This window comes from Zootoca vivipara, chromosome 13 (assembly GCF_963506605.1).
Source record: "Zootoca vivipara chromosome 13, rZooViv1.1, whole genome shotgun sequence".
Lineage (NCBI taxonomy): Eukaryota > Metazoa > Chordata > Lepidosauria > Squamata > Lacertidae > Zootoca > Zootoca vivipara.
In genome coordinates this window covers 24,061,114-24,079,913 of record NC_083288.1, presented here as the reverse complement: position 1 = coordinate 24,079,913, position 18,800 = coordinate 24,061,114, and the positions used below count along the sequence as shown (strand labels likewise).

Sequence of the window (18,800 nt, the reverse complement as noted above, 5' to 3'; positions counted from 1 at the left end):
CCTCTGCTTGTTTGCTCACCTGCCTCCTTCCCGTCCTTTCCCTGCCTGCCTCCTCCAGCAGCCCAGGAGCGTGGGGCAATGGCGCGTCGCCCGCCCCCCAACTCCCAAGCCTCCCCTGAGCTGTCAAAACAAAGCGGGAAGTGGGGAGGCCACTGGCAAAGCGACACAGCTCCCCCCCTTCCCCCAACGGCTCGGGGTAGGCTTGGGAGTCACGGGCGGGCAGCGCGCCAAATGTCACCCTCCTCAGCGATGACATCCAGGGCGGTCCGCCCCCACCACACACCCCTTCCTATGCCTCTGCCCTCCCAAATTTGCTCCAGAGGGTTGAGAGAAGTTTTTTTGGGGGGGGGTGGCTGGGATTATGCAGGGGAGGAGAAATTCTATTGTCTGAGTGGAAATCATCCTACTTGTACAATGACTTTGTTAGATACAACCCTCTGCCTTCTTTTTTTTATTTAATGTATTCTTCGGAACTTTTAGAAACTTTTATTTTATTGCTCAAGACCTTTTGTGTAACATTTGTGTACATTTTCACAGCCTCTGACGCCTCTCTCTCATGACTACTTTCCTCCACTCTCTGACCACCATTCCTCTACAGCTGCTAGCCATGTTGGCCCATGGTCAGAGCCAACAAAGCTTCTGAATACCCAGGGGAGTCTTTAGCATATGCGCCACCGGGGTGCAAAGATCCGCTCAGTGCCCCCAAGTCTGACAAGTGCCACCGCCATGAATTACAAGGGCCACCACTGGCGTGGTGCGTCTTTGGTAAATGAGCGCACAAAGTTGAAACAGTAGGTATACATTTTGGTAATGCCTAGGTATATATGTATTTTGTTTTTCTAGCTTGATCAAAATTATTTATTATTTCATAACAGGTAGATAGTTAAGAGCTTAGGCGGCTTCAATGGCGGGTGACTGGTGCCCCCCAGAATTTGGCGCCCGGGTGCCCCGCACTCCTTCCACCCCCCCCCCTGGGTAAAGATGGCCCTGTGAATACCACCTGCTGGAAACTACAGTGAGGGGAGAGCGCTCAAGACCTGCTTTGGGGCTTCTCATGGGCATCTGATTGGCCTTCATGAGAGCAGGATGCTGGCCATTGGCCAGATCCAGCAGGCCCTACTTATGTTCATGTGGCCCACCCCTGCATTCCAGTCGCTGAAGGCGTCCGGTGAAAAGAGGTGAAACCGCACATTGTGTGTCAAATGAAAACAAACCACCCTGAAAATTGCCTGCACAAAACAACCAACAACCACCACCACCATTGTGTAGGAAGGCTGGTTGCTTCTCCTGGCTGCCGGTGTTACACAAGTGGGCCGTGCTGTTGTGCAATTTCTATTCATGCGGCCAAAGGTAAGCATCGCTCCTAACATTTCCAGCTCTCCTCCAAATATGTAAAGGGCTTAACTGTATACAGAGTTGTTCAGGAGCACTGGAGAGCCAATGAGTGATTCCATTGTCCTACCTGCCACGGGTTTGAAAAGCACCCAGCGAACTGTGGAACTGTTTTGTCTTAATGTCTTCTCCTCCACCTCCACCCTTTGGCAAAAGGAGAAGCCAGCTAAACACAAACAGTTTGAAGGGTGGCTGTCAACATCTCAGGTCCACCTTGGCCATCAGACAAAGGCATGTTACTGATAAAGGCAGAGGCACCTCATAAGAGGCAGTGTCTATGAATGGTTATTAGTCATAAAGGCTATGTTCTCACTTCTACCAACCTTAATGAATGCTTGTGAAACATGGACCACTTGTAAACGCCATCTCCAACTCCTCGAAAGATTCCATCAACAGTGTCTCCGAAAATTTTTGCACATCACCTGGGAAGACTGGCGAACTAATGTTAGTGTACTGGAAGAAGCAAAGATCACCAGTGTCGAAGCAATGATTCTTCAACTTCAACTTCGTTGGACTGGTCATGTTGTGCGGATGCCTGATGATCGTCTTCCAAAGCAACTACTCTATTCCGAATTTAAAAATGGAAATTCTGGTGGTCAGCAAAAGAGGTTCAAAGACTCTCTCAAGGCAAATCTAAAATAATGTAGTATAAACACCATCAACTGGGAAACACTGGCCTGCGATCGCTCCAATTGGAGAACAGCCTTGACCAAAGGTGTCATGGGCTTTGAAGACACTCAAACTCAGTACGAAAGGGAGAAATGCGCTAAGAGGAAGGCACACTTGGCAAACCCTCACCATGATCATTTTCTGCCTGGAAACCTATGTCCCCACTGTGGAAGGACATGTGGATCCAGAATTGGCCTCCACAGTCACTTACAGACTCACTTTTAAAACCGTGTTTATGGAAGACAATCTTACTTGGCTACAAGTGATCACCAAAGAGGAATTAGCCACAAAGGCTATGTTCCCACTTCTCAGCTGAAGAGGAGTATGAATGATTTGAATGCTGGTTGTTTGGAATCACAAGTAGGTAGGGTGCTGTTAGGTATTACTTGTTGGTTTCCCACAGGCATCTGGTTGGCCAACATGAGAAAATGACTTTGGACTAGATGGGCCACTAGGCTGATCCAGCAGAGCTCTGTGTTATGTTCTCATCCAGCACCAGTTCCACACAAGAGAGACCTCCTTGCACAAAGTGTGGCCCATCTCCGGGCATTGAAGGCAAAAGGGCATCCTATTTATGCCAAGCTCTGGATTAGATTGCAAGCTATGCTGGTCATTGACTGTAATAAAGTGATTGATTGATTGATTGATTGATTGCAGCCCATGGCTAATTCTCACCATGTCTGCACTGGTGCAAATCCAGGAATTCTAGCTAGAGTTATATATTTTCATTTCATTTTCATTTATTATATTTCTATGCTGCTTTTCACTTGCATGAGTCACATCCAATGAATAACAACATACTGGTAGTAGAACATTGCAATTACAGCACAAACCACATAAAACAATTAACAAGTCATCCGTAAAAACAACCACCTCTATAAAACACTGTTAACAAAACAACTTGAAAAACAGGCTAAACAGTACAACCACAAGAAAAGTCATATTCTAAAAATTCACAAAGCATTACAGCACTCCTGATCCCCCCCCCCAATATATTAACAACATTAACAAGCTAACAACCAAAAGCAAAGTAACCATTCGTAGTCTTCCAATCAGTTCATTAAAATACACATAAACATGTGTGTTTGTGTGTGCTTATTAGAATGTCTGGTGAGTTTCCTGGGTTGCCAATTGCACATTGCCAAAAAAGAGGCACATTTTCCCCCAACTGCAATGAAATTAAGGGGGAAATGCTTAAGGGAACATTGTCTGCAATGCAACAATTGGGTCTCTTTCATCACTAGGCATGGCCTCGACTTCTGTGTCAGGATGTGGGCTCTTTCAGGTTTGCTCTACTTCCTGCTAGGGACCTGTTCCTTTCCAGATTCTTGTCAACTTACCTTTGTGGAACCAGTCGTCCTTGCTGGTGTGGTCCAGTTTCTCAATTTCCTGGAATGTCTCAGAGTCCAAATCAGACACCTACTCTATCCTGTTTATCTACACCAGCTGGAAGCTGTTCTGACGCTTCGTAGTTGCTGGTCCAGCAAAGCTTTCCACTGTGTGCATGAAACATCCAGGGGTTCTCTGAACTGCTTTTTGAGAGATCTTTAAGTTGTTCAGGCTTCCTTTACTTGTTCTGTTAGGCCCTAGTTATCACTGGTATCTGCTAGAATTGCTGCTGTTCTGTCCAGCTTGCCTCAGACACTTCAACACCAACTTTCCTCCCAAGAGAATAGCTCCATCCCTCCGCCCCTTAGGCAGTGTTGAGAAGTTCAGAGCAAATGGACATTTCACAACGTTTATATCCCACTGGATTGCATTAAAAAACCTCACACAATTTACAAGAAATTTTAAGATGATCAGTACACATTTAAAAACCGTTGGAACATCTGGAAATAATTAAAATTAACCTCGGGTTAAGTATGCTTCAGGTTGAGTACTCCACGGACCAGTCTGGAACAGATTAATCCACTTTCCATTACTTTCAATGGGAAAGTTTGCCTCAGGTTAAGTACGCTTCAGGTTGAGTACAGACTTCCGGAATCAATTGTGTTTGTAAACCGAGGTACCACTGTGTAGCATAAACACAAAAAATAGCGACAATGTGTTGTTGACAAAGGACAGCTGGACATAGAAAGGGCCCCATTACTATCAGGAACTTAGGGCCTAATCAAACCTAAATCCGGCCCTGCCCATCTCCGAGTTATTCTGTGCCGACTTTCCTCCATCCTGCCATGAGCACAGCAGTCCTGAGCAACTGATGCCACTCTCCCTTGGATCATGTCCAGACTTCCTGTTTATTTATAATTCATTCTGTTTCGTTTGCACAAAGCTTGGGACTGAAGTTAGATGATGTTGGCTGGGTATTGAGAACATCCGTTCTGATTTGTTGGGGAGACATTGCATGATGTTGTGCCCATCCAATGTTACTCCGTCTATTCCCAGGAATTTCCCTGCCACTTTCCTAACAGCAAAAAGGCAAATTCTGGGGCGGTTCTTGTCATGCAAGAACACCAAATCAACTCTAGCAATGGCAAGCTGAATTTGCCTGCAGCAGATAGAATCCTGCACAAAAAGGATAACAGTCCAGAAGCACTCTTGGTGTGGATTGGCTTTCATCACATGACACATTGCAAGTGCGACTGCTGCATGTTTATAGGCACTCAGTTTACTTTGGACATGAAAAAAACCTAGAGAAATCCTTTCTGAATTCTTTGAAGATGACTTTTCTTTTGGTTGTACTGTTTAGCCTATTTTTTCAAGTAGTGTTTTTATAGAAGGTGGTTGTTTTTACTTATGCACACCCTTTTGCATGCAGTTTTCCCAAACATAATACAGTTTTAGTTACAGGTAGGTAGCCGTGTTGGTCTGAGTTGAAGCAAAATAAAAAAATTCCTTCAGTAGCACCTTAAAGACCAACTAAGTTTATATTTTGGTATGAGCTTTCGTGTGCATGCACACTTCTTCAGATACACTCTGTGTGTATCTGAAGAAGTGTGCATGCACACGAAAGCTCATACCAAAATATAAACTTAGTTGGTCTTTAAGGTGCTACTGAAGGAATTTTTCAGGAATTTTTATATTTTGGCTCATACCAAAATATAAACTTAGTTGGTCTTTAAGGTGCTACTGAAGGAATTTTTTTATAATACAGTTTGTATGCTGTGTTCACTATTATTTCATTCCCCCCCTGCAGATTTCCCCCTAATAAATGCATTTTTTAAAATACTGTTTGCTTAGCAAACTGCATTGCAAATTTTGAAGGACAGCTATCTTCTGGTTCTCATATTGTTCTGGAAAGTGCAGATTTGAAAGTTTCGCCGATAAATAGGAACCAAATCAAATTCTCCCCCTCCCTAGTGACCAAATGGAAAAAGGGGAACGCCTGTGGCAGTTTCCTCAAGGAACCCATGACCACTTGTTAAATTAAAGCTGGATTCCAGCCTTGGGCAAGAGAATCCCTAGGTTGAATTTCTCATTCAGTTGTCACAACTAGCAGTGGGATATCCTGCCCCACCCCCAGCTACCCGTTCATGGACCTGATAGCCATATCTTCCAGGTGATGGAACAAACTACGGTACATGGTTCTCCTACCACTTTGCACAAGCTGAATAACACATTTGCTCCCCCTTGTGGTTACATGTCAGTACTGGACGCTGACTCGGGGAATTTATTTGTCAAGTCCTTATTTTCCTTTGCTACCCTTTCATTCTAAGATATATTTTCTTTATGTGGCTGCGTGCATCGAATTTTAAAGCAACCTACAAGTCAAACGTGGGTGGGAGATGATTTGGCTGCAATTGTGCCCGTCATTTTACTGATGCACCCATGGAAAGCATTGGTTTGGGGACCTTTTGGAGGCAAAGTAAATGGGAACTGCATTCATAGAGTCATAAAATTATAGAGTTGGAAGGTACCACAAGGGTCATCTAGACCAACCCCATGCAATGCAGGAATCTTTTTGCCCAACATGGGACTCGAACCCATGACCCTGAGTCTTGTGTTCTACTGACTGAGCTCTCTCTCTCTCTCTGAAACAGCATGAGAAATAATGAGAGAGAGGGAGGGAGGAAAGTCAGGTTAGGAAGAAAGATTATATATCGTATTTATTCATAATAAAATTTATATCCCAGAAAAACAGACAGAAAGGAGAAGTGATGTATAGCAGGGATGGGGAATCTGTGGTCCTTCAGATGTTGCTGATCTGCAGCACTCCTCATCCCCGACCATTGGTCATGCAAGCAAGGACCGCTGGGCACTGAGAATCCTGCAATATCTACAGAGGCCAAAGTTCCACATCCCTGATTTTCAAGTATAGATGGAGATGTTTTACAACACAATCCTATGCATGCCTGCTCAGAAATCAGCTGCCTGTATTCAGCGAGGCTCACTCCATACTTCCCTTGGAGCAGGTGCATTGAAGGCATGCATAGGCTTACTTCAGAGCAGATGGGAATTCATCTAAGAATTCACAAAGGATTCCTCTAGGTTTCTTCATGTCCAAGGTAAACTGAGTGCCTATAAACATCAGTTCATCAATTCATCGGCTACCTCTTTGGAAGAATTTACAGAACATTACTGAATATAAGTGAACATCTTCTTCTGCTCCAGAGAGTCAAAAATCGGCAAACGACCTGAATCTGTTTTATAGCAGGTTCGAAAGTCAAGCATTATCAACTAGGGCTGGGGGCACCAACAACCACCTCCACCTGTTCTGAAGTCACTCCGCTGGTGATCTTGAAATACACTTTGTATAAAGTACTTTTACATTGCAATTGTAGCCGAAACAAAATTCCAAGTACTGTATATTAGTACTTGGCCAATAAATTATTGTTCCATTCTACTTCAGAGCAGATGGGAATTGGATTGCATGGTTAGTTGTATGTTTCAACATTTTGGTTTTATGCCAACCTACTCGGTATATTTAAAGTCATAGATTAGCCATGACATTGTGAAAACCACAGTGCGCTGATGAGATATGAATTAAAGTAAACACCACTGAGGTTTTTAGGTTATGGGGCATACGAAATCTGGTGAGGTACATTTAAGATTTCTAAGAATGATCTTGTTGGGTTGCATCAAAGGTCCATCTCTTCCAAGGCACTCAGTTATATTATTATTATTATTATTATTATTATTATTATTATTATTATTATTATTATTTCACGTGTTCCAGACAGAGGTCTTGATTCAAGTTCAAGCACTGAATCAGACCCTCCTGCAGTTGTAAGTGTACCTATTATCCTGTAGCCAAAAGTAGTACAAGTTACAGGGAACCAGGCAGAGGGCCTTCTCGGTAGTGGCACCCACCCTGTGGAACGCCCTCCCACCAGAGGTCAAAGAGAACAACAATTACCAGACCTTTAGAAGGCATCTTAAGGCAGCCCTGTTTAGGGAAGCTTTTAATGTTTGATGGATTTCTGTATTTTAATATTTTGTTGGAAGCCGCCCAGAGTGGCTGGGGGAACCTGGCCAGATGGGCGCGGTATAAATAATAATAATAATAATAATAATAATAATAATAATAATAATATCTATTATTATTATAGTATGACTTTTAATGAGACTTCAGGACACTGGGTGGATCTACACACAGGGAAATAATTGCTATAAATATGTCAGAAATTAAATTGTTATAACGAAAGGGGGGGGAACTAATGCTATGTAAAATCGCAATGTTTTTTGCTCTCCAGCGCCATCTGGTGTTGCATGTTTATAACACATTCAAAGCACTGTTTTTTTGACTAATGTAGCAGGGACCCCAGATGTTTCTTTAAAGTTTAGTAAGACCACAACACAGATGAGTGCTGCTGTGTCTGCATTGTGATGGAAACGGTTGTTTCATGGATCTGATTCTGTGTATTCTAGTCCGCAAATGCACCTGCTAGGAGCGAGCCCCACTGGATTCAGCAGAACTTGCTACTAATGAGGTTAGGATTGTGCTGCCTGGCCTTTAACAAGGCTCTCTGTTGTAGAAACTGTAGGTGTTGTTGACTTTTCAGTTTTAACACTGGGGAGGAATGATGACGCATGTGATAAAGCTGCAGTGCCTGCTACCCCACCAACTTTGCAAACGATAATATAATTGAGGTGGCCCTGGTCACCCCCCCCCCCCGGGGGCTGCTATTCCTCTTCCCAATTCCTTCTCAAAGAGGGGTTGTTTCTGTGAGTGGATGGGAAAGAGATCAGTTATCTTCTTCAGTATGTGAATTCTGCAGAAATCCTGGAATAAAAGGGCCCAAATTAAAGACAACCTAACTCTAGATATATTTTTTTAAATTAAAAAAATGAATTACCACGCTGGGAATTTGGAAGGATAAAAAGCCATTCATGTTGTAGCACTTGCTGGTTTTCTTTCTCCTAGTTTGTAACTGGAGCAGCACACCTGATTGCTTCGGTTGAAGAACCCAGTGTGCTTCAGGAAAATCTCTTCTGACACCCCCAGGTGGCAGCAACACCTAAGGTTACATACTCTTCAATGCAAGAGGTTAAAACGGATGAGTGTAATAACTACTTTGCCTTGAATGAGCCAAAGAAGCCATGATCAATCTCCTACCTACCCAGAGACCCACTAGGATTTTCATTATGGTTGGAAATACCCTCCAATAGCTATTTCTAATGAGAGACAATTCATCTGTTCCAGGTCCTGGAGACACCTTTGTTCACAATGCTCATCAAAATGCTATTATATACCCCCTCATTTAATCTTAATTAAGAAGTCCACATTTGTGTGTGTGTGTGTGTGTGTGTGTGTGTGTGTGTGTGTGATGTTATTTATTGGATATTCTGTAGAAATGATAAATCCAAATTAAATGGGAAGATCCAAATTAAATGGGATGGCATTTTGATAAGGACTACTTGGTGTGGATTCTCCGTGAAACGTGCCTGCATGAACAGCACCGAGGCTACAATGAACTATGGAAGCATTCCTTGTTCAGCCAAGACATTTTGCTGTCTAGAACAGGAAATGGTGCTTCCCCAGAGACAGAAAATCCCACAAGCACCTCCTTTCCTCCTGGCAAATAAAAAAAATGCAATAATTATTCCACAATCAGTGTGCTGCCTTTCATGACTCCTAAAATTAATGGCCCAAGGCAGCCAGCTCATCCTACCTCAGAGTGGTCCTGTTAGGCCTTTTATCTGGCCCTCAGAACTCTCCCCAGGCCACCCACCCACCACAGGGTACACCCTTCATTGGTCCTCCTTCATATCCAAGAGTTTTCACTTTGCTGAAATGTGTCATTGAACTCTGACAATGCCTCGTGTTTGTCTGGATGGAGGACAGAGGGGTGTTTGAATGTGTGTACTAACTATCCTACTGAACAAAGGTAAAATGTACCTTTGTTGTTCCATCGGCTCTCGTCCCTCCCATCCCTGAAAAGCGTCACCACTCCTGCCCCTGGAGAACCTAATCTCCCCCTGGAAACTCTTGGTCCTATGTCATAAGCAAACATCTGCTTCGGAAAACATATAGCAGATGCCACATTTTTTTGTATGCCAGAAAACAAACGTTTATTAAGAAGTCACCCGAGGATCTTCCGTGCATCCCGGAAAGCATGAAAGCAGCAGGGAAGGGAGGAACCATGCTACCAGAGCCACCTTGTAGGCAGAACGTGCCTAACATTTTAAGCAAGGTTCCTAGAGGAGTTTTCTAAGCATAGGATAGGAGTACATAAATTGCCCCTCTCCTCTAGGTTCAGGTCCTCGTCTGTTCCATGTTGCCTTTGGATTTGGTGCCCAGGCACTGAGATTTCACATACGGCAGATCTTAGTGTTGATCCGTGGGCCCGGTGGGCCTGGTGGGCACGGGCCGCAAGGGGGTGGGCACATTGGACCACGCGGGCCACAGGGAGGAGGACCACAGGGAGGAGGGCCACATGAGACAAACTTTGGCCCACAGGGGTTGACACATGAGGGAGCCAGGTTGGGCTCCACCACGGGCACACATGGCTTGCAGGTTGGTGGGCAGACGGGGGCACAGACTGGCTCCGGCACACAAACTGGCCGGCAGACAGATGATCGAATGGCGGTCGTGCACTCTGGATCACAGGGGCGATTGGGCAGCCTGGAAAAGAAGAACACATCCATTGTTAGACAAGAAGTGTGTGTCTCTGGAGAAGGCTAACTTCTCAACGTGAGATGGTGAGAACAAACGTTAAGGAGCTAAAGCAAAGGGTCTTGTGTTCTTGGAGCTGTGGATGCTTTTACAGCAACATCCTGGTGCGAGTTAGTGCTATTCCCCAGAAGGGCCGGGAAGTGAGCTATAACCTCAAGATGCAAACATGCCCATCCATTGATTTTAACTGGGCGTTTCCAAATAGCTGCTCTTAGGACCACAGCATAGGTAAGTTTCAGGTACAAGTTCCAGGATCCACTCAATTTGTCTATCCTCTGCTAGGGGGAATAGCTCAGTAGTGTCTACATGGACTAACAGAAGTTCTCTAGGATTTCAGACTGGGGTCCCTCTGAGACCTACCCAGCTGTTGCAGCTGGGACTGCATTCATTGTTCCATCCACTTTTGTCTCTGGCATGTGGCCCTTGGAAGGTGGACCAGAAGGGAAGGTGGCCCTTGGAGTAAGAAGGCTCTCTCTCCTCCCCCCCACCCTGCTTTATTAGATCACAGCTGAGCTGAGGTTAACATGCCTAAAGCCAAACCAACCCAGAAGAGGCAATTCTGGCATTGACTACTGCCCTCATCTTACGTACTTGCAGTCTTCTCCTTCCAACATGTTGCGGTAAGCGGCGATCTCACAGTCCAGGCGGGCTTTTTCGTCCAGGAGGGCCTTGTACTCGCAGTTCTGGCGCTCAATGTCGCAGCGGATTTCGGCCAGCTGGGCCTCCACGTTGCTGATCAGGCACTGGAGCTGGGAGAGCTGGGTGCAGTAGCGGGATTCTGTTTCTTGCAAAGTGCCCTCCAGAGCCCCTTTCTGAGAGAGGGAGAAGAAGGAGAGAAGGAGAGAAATCCATCAGGGCATGTTCTGCTCACACAGCAAAAAGAGCACAATGGTGCCATAATGCAAGGATCGCCAACCCAATATCCTCCAAATATTGTTGGACTACAACTCCCATCATCCCTGGCCCATCATCCCTGAAGGCAGTCCTGTTTAGGGAGGCTTTTAATGTTTAATCAATTATTTTATTTTTCTGTTGGAAGCCACCCAGAGTGGCTGGGGAAACCCAGCCAGATGGGTGGGGTATAAATAATAAATTATTATTATTATTATTATTATTATTATTATTATTATTATTTGCCTTGCTGGCTGGGGTAGATGGGAGTTGGAGTCCAATAACACCTGGAGGGCACTGGCAGGGACTGGCAAAATGCTGATGAGTGTGCACCGGGGGAAGGGAGTCTGGAGTCTGACTTGGGAGAGGGGGGAAGTGATTTGTGGGAACCTCTACCAGCCAGGAGGCAAGAGTCAGAGGAAGGGGAAGCTTCAGAGCTGGAGGGTAGAGCAGGGGATGGGTTGGAAGAAGAGAGGGAAAAGGCATGACAGACAGGAGTATGATTCACAAGACAGTGTGAACATGCAAATAGTACTGTTGAACAACTACCCAACACGGAGCATTCTGGATTCCTACTCACCATGCTCTGCTGAGCCTGTAGGTCGATCTCCAGCGCTTGAACACAACGTCTCGTCTCAATGATCTCTGTCTGGCAGCACTGCAGCTGTTCCCCACTGGAGAGCACCTCCCTGTTGAGCTCTTCCATCTGGTGAATGTTTTAAAAAGTCCAGAAATTAGAAGGTCACAGGGGTTTGCCATGAAAGATGGTCAGTGAGACACCTGATTGGGGTGGAATTGGCCACTGAGGAGGAGGAGGACCTACCTGTGTACAGTACCAGTCCTCAACTTCCCGGCGATTCTTTTCAAGATCAGCCTCATACTGGCACCGCATCTCGTCCAGGACCTTATTGAGGTTGCACGATGGGGCAGCATCCACCTCCACATTGATGCGGTCACCGAGCTGGGAGCGAAGGGCACAGGACTCCTGCAGGAGAGGACAGAGAGGGGAGTATACTGTATCTGAAGCCATTTATCATCATTTGCACATCGCTTATTCAAAGGAACTGCTGAATATAATTTGATTGGCTCTTTGATGGTAGACTGGTATTGCAAACTGGTTCCCTGTTTGGGACTTGAATCCTGGTGGAATTTTGATTTGGGGAGATTCAGTGGAAGGGTACACAGATGGCCATAGTTTGGACTAGATAGAAATTTACTCTAGGTGAGATGGGTTGGTGACCCTTAGGGATTTTGTCCTTTGTCCACTGCGTATTGGTTGGTTGCATAAGTTGTCCCAAACTCTGCATGTATTCACCCTGGAGTGCCCTTATCTCTGTTGGTGGTCTAGATTTTGAGGACCTATCTCAAGGTGGACTGGGTGGATAGATGTCCCTGGTTTTTGATGTGAACAGGACTAGACCAGGGGTAACCAATGTGGTACCTTCTGGATGTTGCTGGACTACAACTCTCATCATCCCTGCCCATTGGCCATGCTTACTGGGTCTGATGGGAGTTGTAGTCCAACAACATCCAGAGGACCTCATGTTGACTACCCATGGACTAGAAGAAGATCTCAGTGCACTTCCAGCTCCAAAGATCTATGCTCCTGCACCCATGGTTCAGCACCTGTTCTGGCCTTGGTAGAAGAGATGTTTGGGGCATACCTCCTCATGGTTTTTCTTCAGGCACATCATCTCCTCAGTCAAGGACTCGAGCTGAGCTTCCAGGTCAGCCCTGCATAGGGTGAGGTCATCCAGCACTCTGCGAAGGCCATTGATGTCAGCTTCATCCCTCTGACGCAGACTCAGCTCATAATCATACCTTCAGGGGGAGGAAAGACAGATTGTTGCAGCATGGCTGAGAGGGCAGAATGTTAAACCTGGACCAAGGACTGCTGAGTAACAATCCAAGCTCCAGTGGGCAGCAGTTCTCGCTTTCTGCTGCTACTCTAAGCTCATCCAGAGCACAACAAGCCAGTGGGATTTCTTCTGCTCAGCAGCGCCTGGGTGAAGACATTCCCCACTGGGGGTGGGACTTGCAGTAAACACCAAAAGCAAGTCGTGCTTTCAGCAGGAATCTTTCCAGCCCCAGCTTCAAAGATTCTTCCTTTCCAGTCCCAACTTAAATTAAAATCAGGGCTGGAAGGGAGAAAAAGAAGAATGATGAGCACACAAACGTGCTTTCAGTTCCTCCTCTGAAGTTTGACACCTGGTGCCATGTGACACCAGGTGACTGATAGGTTGGCTGCCCTATCCAACTGACAAAGATGGCCCTTGGAGGGTGGGCCAGATCTGGATCCAGTTCCCCATCTCTGATTTGAGTAGGTGCCACACACCTCAAGGAGACTTACCTCTAAGCAGACATGGATAACTGCCCTATGCTTTTGTATTGTCAGTGGCAGGGTGATCAACAAATGTGTGTCTGTGGGTCCATGTCTTTTCTGGTGCATGTTAATGGGGCTGCTAAAATGTGAGCGATTTTGTATGTGTCTTTTCTGAAATCAAGGAGTGATTCTATGTGTGCATTCTGTGTGTTTTTGTGGGGGACAGGACCTGTTGGATGAGTTTGGGCTTACATTGGATGAGTGGATGAGTTTGGGCTTACATTGATGATTTTGGGCTTACGTTGATATGTTCCTGGTGCAAAAATGTACAGCCAGTTGTCAGAGGAATTTTAATCTGAGATCCACTGAACTTCCCCCTTTAATGTGGAAGCTTGCCTTCTTAGCGCTGCTGGGTATCCCTTAGCAAAACAGTCCTCATTTTAGAACTGCCTGGGTCTTTGTAGAAGAGACATCAACACACTTCCCAATAATAATTTAGCCTGAAAGTGGTGATCTGGCAACCCTTAGTACTATCAGCAGTCACTGTTTCAGCCTGGTTTCCCTACAAAACTATCGGTGAGCCCCTGTTCTCTTCTTGGGAATCATAGTAACACAGGCTGGTTTGAATGATACTAGGGGGTGGTGGTGGGGTGGGGGGGTATGACAACATACAGGATGAGAGTGGTTGGCTAGCTTTGATCTTCGCCCCCTCAAAAATCTTACTTGGTGCAGTAGTCATCAGAAGCCATTTTGAGATTGTCAATATCCAGGCAGAGTCTTGCATTGTCAGCCTTTGTACAGCAAATCTGGAAAGAAAAATCCCCGAGAAACTTCATTTTAATCCTGCCAGATGGATTGGGTGGGTGCAGATAGAGAGCATCACTGAATGATAGCTCCTGCCGGATCAGGCCAAAGGTTCATTGAGCCCAGCATCCTGTACTTGAAGTGACCAACCAGACATCTATAGAAAGCCCACAAGCAGAACCTGAATGCAACAATGCTCTCTCCACTTGCGATTCCCAGCCACTGGCATTCAGAGGTATACTGCTTCCAACAACAGAGGGACAACATAGTCAATATCATGGCTAGTTAGGCACTGAGAACCTTCTTCTCCATGAATTTGTGCAATCCCGTTTTAAAGACCCAGGTTGATGGGCATCACTACACCATGAGAATAAATTCCATATTGCATTGCGTGACTTTCTTTTGCCTTAAGGCAGGCATAGGAAAACTTGGCCCTCCAGATGTTTTGAGACTACAATTCCCATCATCTCTGATCACTGGTCCTGTTAGCTAGGGATGATGGGAGTTGTAGTCCCAAATCACCTGGAGGGCCGAGTTTGCCTATGCCTACCTGAAGGGCATGGGAGCAGACACCTGAAAGGGGCAAGAAACGAGTCTTCATTTCCCACCATTTCCTTCCTTTCCTTTCCTTTGCTTTCCTGGGAAATGATATATAATGAATTGAAAAGGATGCTCAAAATAATGTTTGTAAAAAGAGCAACCCAGAAGCTCTTCTTTGGGGAATTATAGGGACAGAACTACCTAAACTGTATATAGAAACTTATTTATGTATGCAACTACAGTGGCAAGAATATTACTTGCCCCCACAAACCAAACCCCAGAGATCCTCCGCCCCTGTCCTCTCAGTGGCAGGGGGGGGGATGAGGGGGGAGGAGGGAGGGGGGAGGTCAAACCCAGCTTAAAATGGACCCCTTTGTTTCCCAATGCCCATGGGTATCACTGGTGGCAGAAGTGGTCTTGTGGGTGGAGGGCAAATGAAGGGACTGAGCTTATTTTGTATGTTTTGTTTCTTTAAAAATCAATAAAAATTATTATATATAAAAAAGAATATTACTTGCCCCCAAATGGAAAGAACCAGAAGTCCCAGCAAAGGAAGAATGGATACAAAAACTTATGGAATATGCAGAAATGGCAAAACTTACCAGACGAATAAGAAATCAAGATAACAAAGTATTTGTAAAAGAATGGAAATGGTTTATTGAATATTTATAGCCAAATTGTAAACAGAGAAGAAGATTGACAGGATTATGGTAATAACCTGCAGTTTTAGAAGAGTATATACTGTATTTAAAGTAGATGAGTAAATGAGCAAATTAAGTTAATTTGGATATGCAGACACTATTGGGGAAAAAAGTAAGGAACTGCAGAAAGAGGGGGGAAGGAAGTCAAGTTTTGAAATGTTAAAATGATCATAAAATTAGTGAAATGTATACACCTGAAAAGTATACATAATTTTTTTAAAAAATGAGTCTTCAGCTACCCCTTTAAAGCTTGCATCAAAGGGCAGATCTGAAGCAAGGCCAGAATGACTCTCACACTTTCCTTGTAATAATAATAGCTCCCAACAGAAGATTAAAAACATGATAAAACATCAAACATTAAAAACTTCCCTAAACAGGGCTGCCTTCAGATGTCTTCTAAAAGTCAGATAGTTGTTGATTTCTTTGACATCTGATGGGAGGGCGTTCCACAGGGCAGGTGCCACTACTAAGAAGGCCCTCTTCCTGGTTCCCTGTAGCTTCATTTTTTGCAGTGAAGAAACCGCAAGAAGGCCCTTGGAGCTGGATCTCACTGTCCGGGCTGAATTATGCGGTGGAGACACTCCTTCAGGTATACTGGGCAGAGGTCACTACTTAAGGCTTTAAAGGTCAGCACCAACACTTTGAATTGTGCTCGGAAATGTACTGGGAGCCAATGGAGGTCTTTGAGGACCGGTGTTATGTGGTCTCGGCGGCTGCTCCCAGTCACCAGTCTTACTGCCACACTCTAAAACCAAATCAATCCAGAAGACTCCATAAGTAACCAAAGTTTCCATGGAACTGGGTGATCGTGGAAGCCACTCCCCCCCCCACATGAGCCATTCCTTACCTGTTGCTGAAGCTCATCAATGTTGCAGTAAAAAGGTTTGAAGTCGGTGCACACGTAAGCATTTTCGCACTCATACCATTCTCGGATCTTGCACTCCAGGTCAGCGTTCTCTTGTTCCAGGCAGCGCACCCTTTCCAGGTAGTTCCCCAGGCGGCTGTTCAGGAACTCCATGGTTTCCTTCTCATTGCAGTTGAGGATCCCTTCGTTGTGGCCGACAGGGTAGCAGTTCAGAGGGCGGGCAGGAGGAGGGATGCAGGGTGGAGGGACACAAGTGGAGCCCAGGCTAGGAGGTGGAAGGCGGCTAGATGGCATGTGGCCCCCACTTCGGCAGCTGTTGTGGAGAGACGAGGCCGTATGGCCTGGAGGGGGCAGGCAGACGCTGGATCGGCGAGGAGGAAGGCAAGGCCCAGGCCGGCAGTTGACTGAGGCAGCGCTGTTTGGGTGGCAGTTTGCCGTGACCCGGCAAGGGCCCCTGAGAGACCCGCAAGTGCGAGTGGAAGTGGTGGCAGCCATGGTTGAAAGGAGAAGCTAGATGGAGGAAACGAGTGAAGAGACCCACAAAACCCACGTCTGACAGATGATCTCCTTCCTAGAGCTTTTTTTATACCATGAGCACTGGGGTGTTAGCTCCTTTACGAGGCTTTCTCCTCGTTAATATTTGTGGCGATTCCTGCGTGGCTTCTCATTAGCCTGCTCGTTACTTGCTTGAAAAGCATTTCTTGGCTTATAAATTTGCCCTTCCGCCTTGCAGAGTCAGGACTCTGCTTGATGGCTGAGTCCCTGGAATGATAGTTTTTATGGGACACCATCAAAGCGGCCTGACAGCATCAAACACCAGCCTTCGGTCACTGGGCGTAAGTCATTTGAGCAGAATTATGGGCTTGGTGTTTCACAGTGGGATTGCCCCTTTCCCTCCCTCTGCCCTACTTCGACCAACCGAAAAGCCAAGCCAGGATCTCTGGTAGACAGCAGTCATGAACCTGTGGCCTTCTGGAAATTCTATTCCAGATATCTCCTGCTCTGCCCTCATAAGGCGCTGCTCTCGCCGAAAGGGTCCTGTGCAAGATGGCGGCGGCAGCAGGGGGATCACGTGATGCTCATTGAGGCTCTACCGGCATGGAGGCCACGGAAGGACCCCGCGACGGGGAAGAGGTCGAGGTGGAGGAATAATAGATCATGGTGGAACTGTCAGGAATAATTGATTCAGACTTTCTGGGAAAATGTGAGAACAAATGCAAGATTTTGGGAATAGACACAGAGAGGCCCACTTTACAAGTAGACAGATATGTCTTTGCTGGAAAATATGAAGATACTCTTGGTACCTGTTTGGTGTTTGAAGAAAATGAAGATCATGATGCAGAAGGCAACAAAAAAAATACAGTTAAAATATAAATGCCACACAGTGAAGAAGCTGAACATGACACGGACACTCCTGACTGAGAAAAAGGAAGGAGAAGAGAACACAGGTGGTGGTGTGGAATGGCTAGAGCTTAAGGACAAAGATTTCTCATACAGCAGACCTAACATGATTTGCAACTTCTTATACGAAAAAGAAGAGGCAGCTGAGTCCCAAGACGAATCTGAAGGAGAAGCCAGTGACAGAGGAAGTATTGATCAGGCCTTTGAACCCGAGATGCATCCACACATTGAAAGGGATGGTGGTGCCCATCCTATGGATGCCACATCCTCCAAGGCAGTGGAGGACTCTTTAGAGGACAGTCAAGTTATTACGGCAGATAATTCTCCACATTGTTCTAAAGACTGTAGTTGAGAGATAACAATTAATGGATCTCCTTTTGGTTGTATACTGTTGTTTTAGAGAACTCTTTGTGACTGATGGTTTGTTTACATCACAAATAGGAGAACTGGACCCTAAATCTGAGTGCTAAGTAGTGTCATCTTTCACAAATCAGGAACTATGCTGTTATTGTTATTATATTACTGGTATTATTACCCAGGTAGCTTCTTCTGCTTGATGTGCACAGTCTTTACAGCAGAAGAGACTTATGGGTCCTATACTGAGTCCACCAGCCTTGTCTGCTCTCCTAGCCTGCTTCCTGCCTTATTGAACAGGATGTTCAGCCATGGAACAGATCTGCCGGGAATGCAGTATTTGCATCCCACACTGCAGATCATGCATTCAGCAAGAAGTTGGCATGGAGGACCTCCAAGGTCTCTTTTGGCTCTCTGTATCTGTGATTTGACTTTTCTCTGAGTCAGAAGGCATGGTTTGTAGACAAGTCCAGGATGATCCGTTGCAGTGAGAAGACTGCAATTGAAGGCAACATTTTACATGCAACTCTGACCCCTTTCCCCTGAATATTGCAAGTACTTTGCATTCCATTAAATACATAATGGAAATGAATGAACTAATGAAAAAAGGCCTTTTAAGTGCAGATTGCTATCCCAGTCTGTATAATGTACTGGATTTGAAAGTTAGTTTTTTAGGTTTTTCTCCAATTTATATATATATCTACATAATAGCATTTTTTGTGTGTGCTTTTACATATGGCATTGTTTGTTATTTTTGATGTTTTTCATGTACAATCGCTATTAGATATTTTATGGGGAGCAATC

General features: G+C 45.4%; 1 protein-coding gene and 1 pseudogene across 1 annotated transcript; one reads left to right on the top strand and one right to left on the bottom strand.

Annotated features, from left to right (window-relative positions):
• Nucleotides 1-9,753: 9,753 nt before the first annotated feature.
• Nucleotides 9,754-16,736, bottom strand: LOC118095227 (keratin, type I cuticular Ha4). The gene is made up of 7 exons (XM_035136294.2): nt 16,224-16,736; nt 14,055-14,137; nt 12,673-12,829; nt 11,832-11,993; nt 11,589-11,714; nt 10,709-10,929; nt 9,754-10,066 (listed from the first exon to the last, which is right to left on the bottom strand). Exons 1-7 carry the CDS (start codon nt 16,734-16,736, stop codon nt 9,754-9,756), a joined length of 1,575 nt encoding a protein of 524 aa, XP_034992185.2.
• Nucleotides 16,737-17,339: 603 nt separating this feature from the next.
• LOC118094623 (general transcription factor 3C polypeptide 6-like) lies at nt 17,340-17,994 on the top strand (annotated as a pseudogene).
• Nucleotides 17,995-18,800: the final 806 nt, after the last annotated feature.

What these genes read in the sequence shown, in the direction of transcription:
- LOC118095227 (XM_035136294.2), bottom strand. Translation starts at nt 16,736, where the DNA reads ATGGCTGCCACCACTTCCACTCGCACTTGCGGGTCTCTCAGGGGCCCT. An exon ending in AGGACTGGTACTGTACACAG is followed by an intron (nt 11,715 to 11,831) that starts GTAGGTCCTCCT and finishes AACATTCACCAG; the next exon opens with ATGGAAGAGCTCAACAGGGA. An exon ending in TACAGGCTCAGCAGAGCATG is followed by an intron (nt 10,930 to 11,588) that starts GTGAGTAGGAAT and finishes TCCCTCTCTCAG; the next exon opens with AAAGGGGCTCTGGAGGGCAC.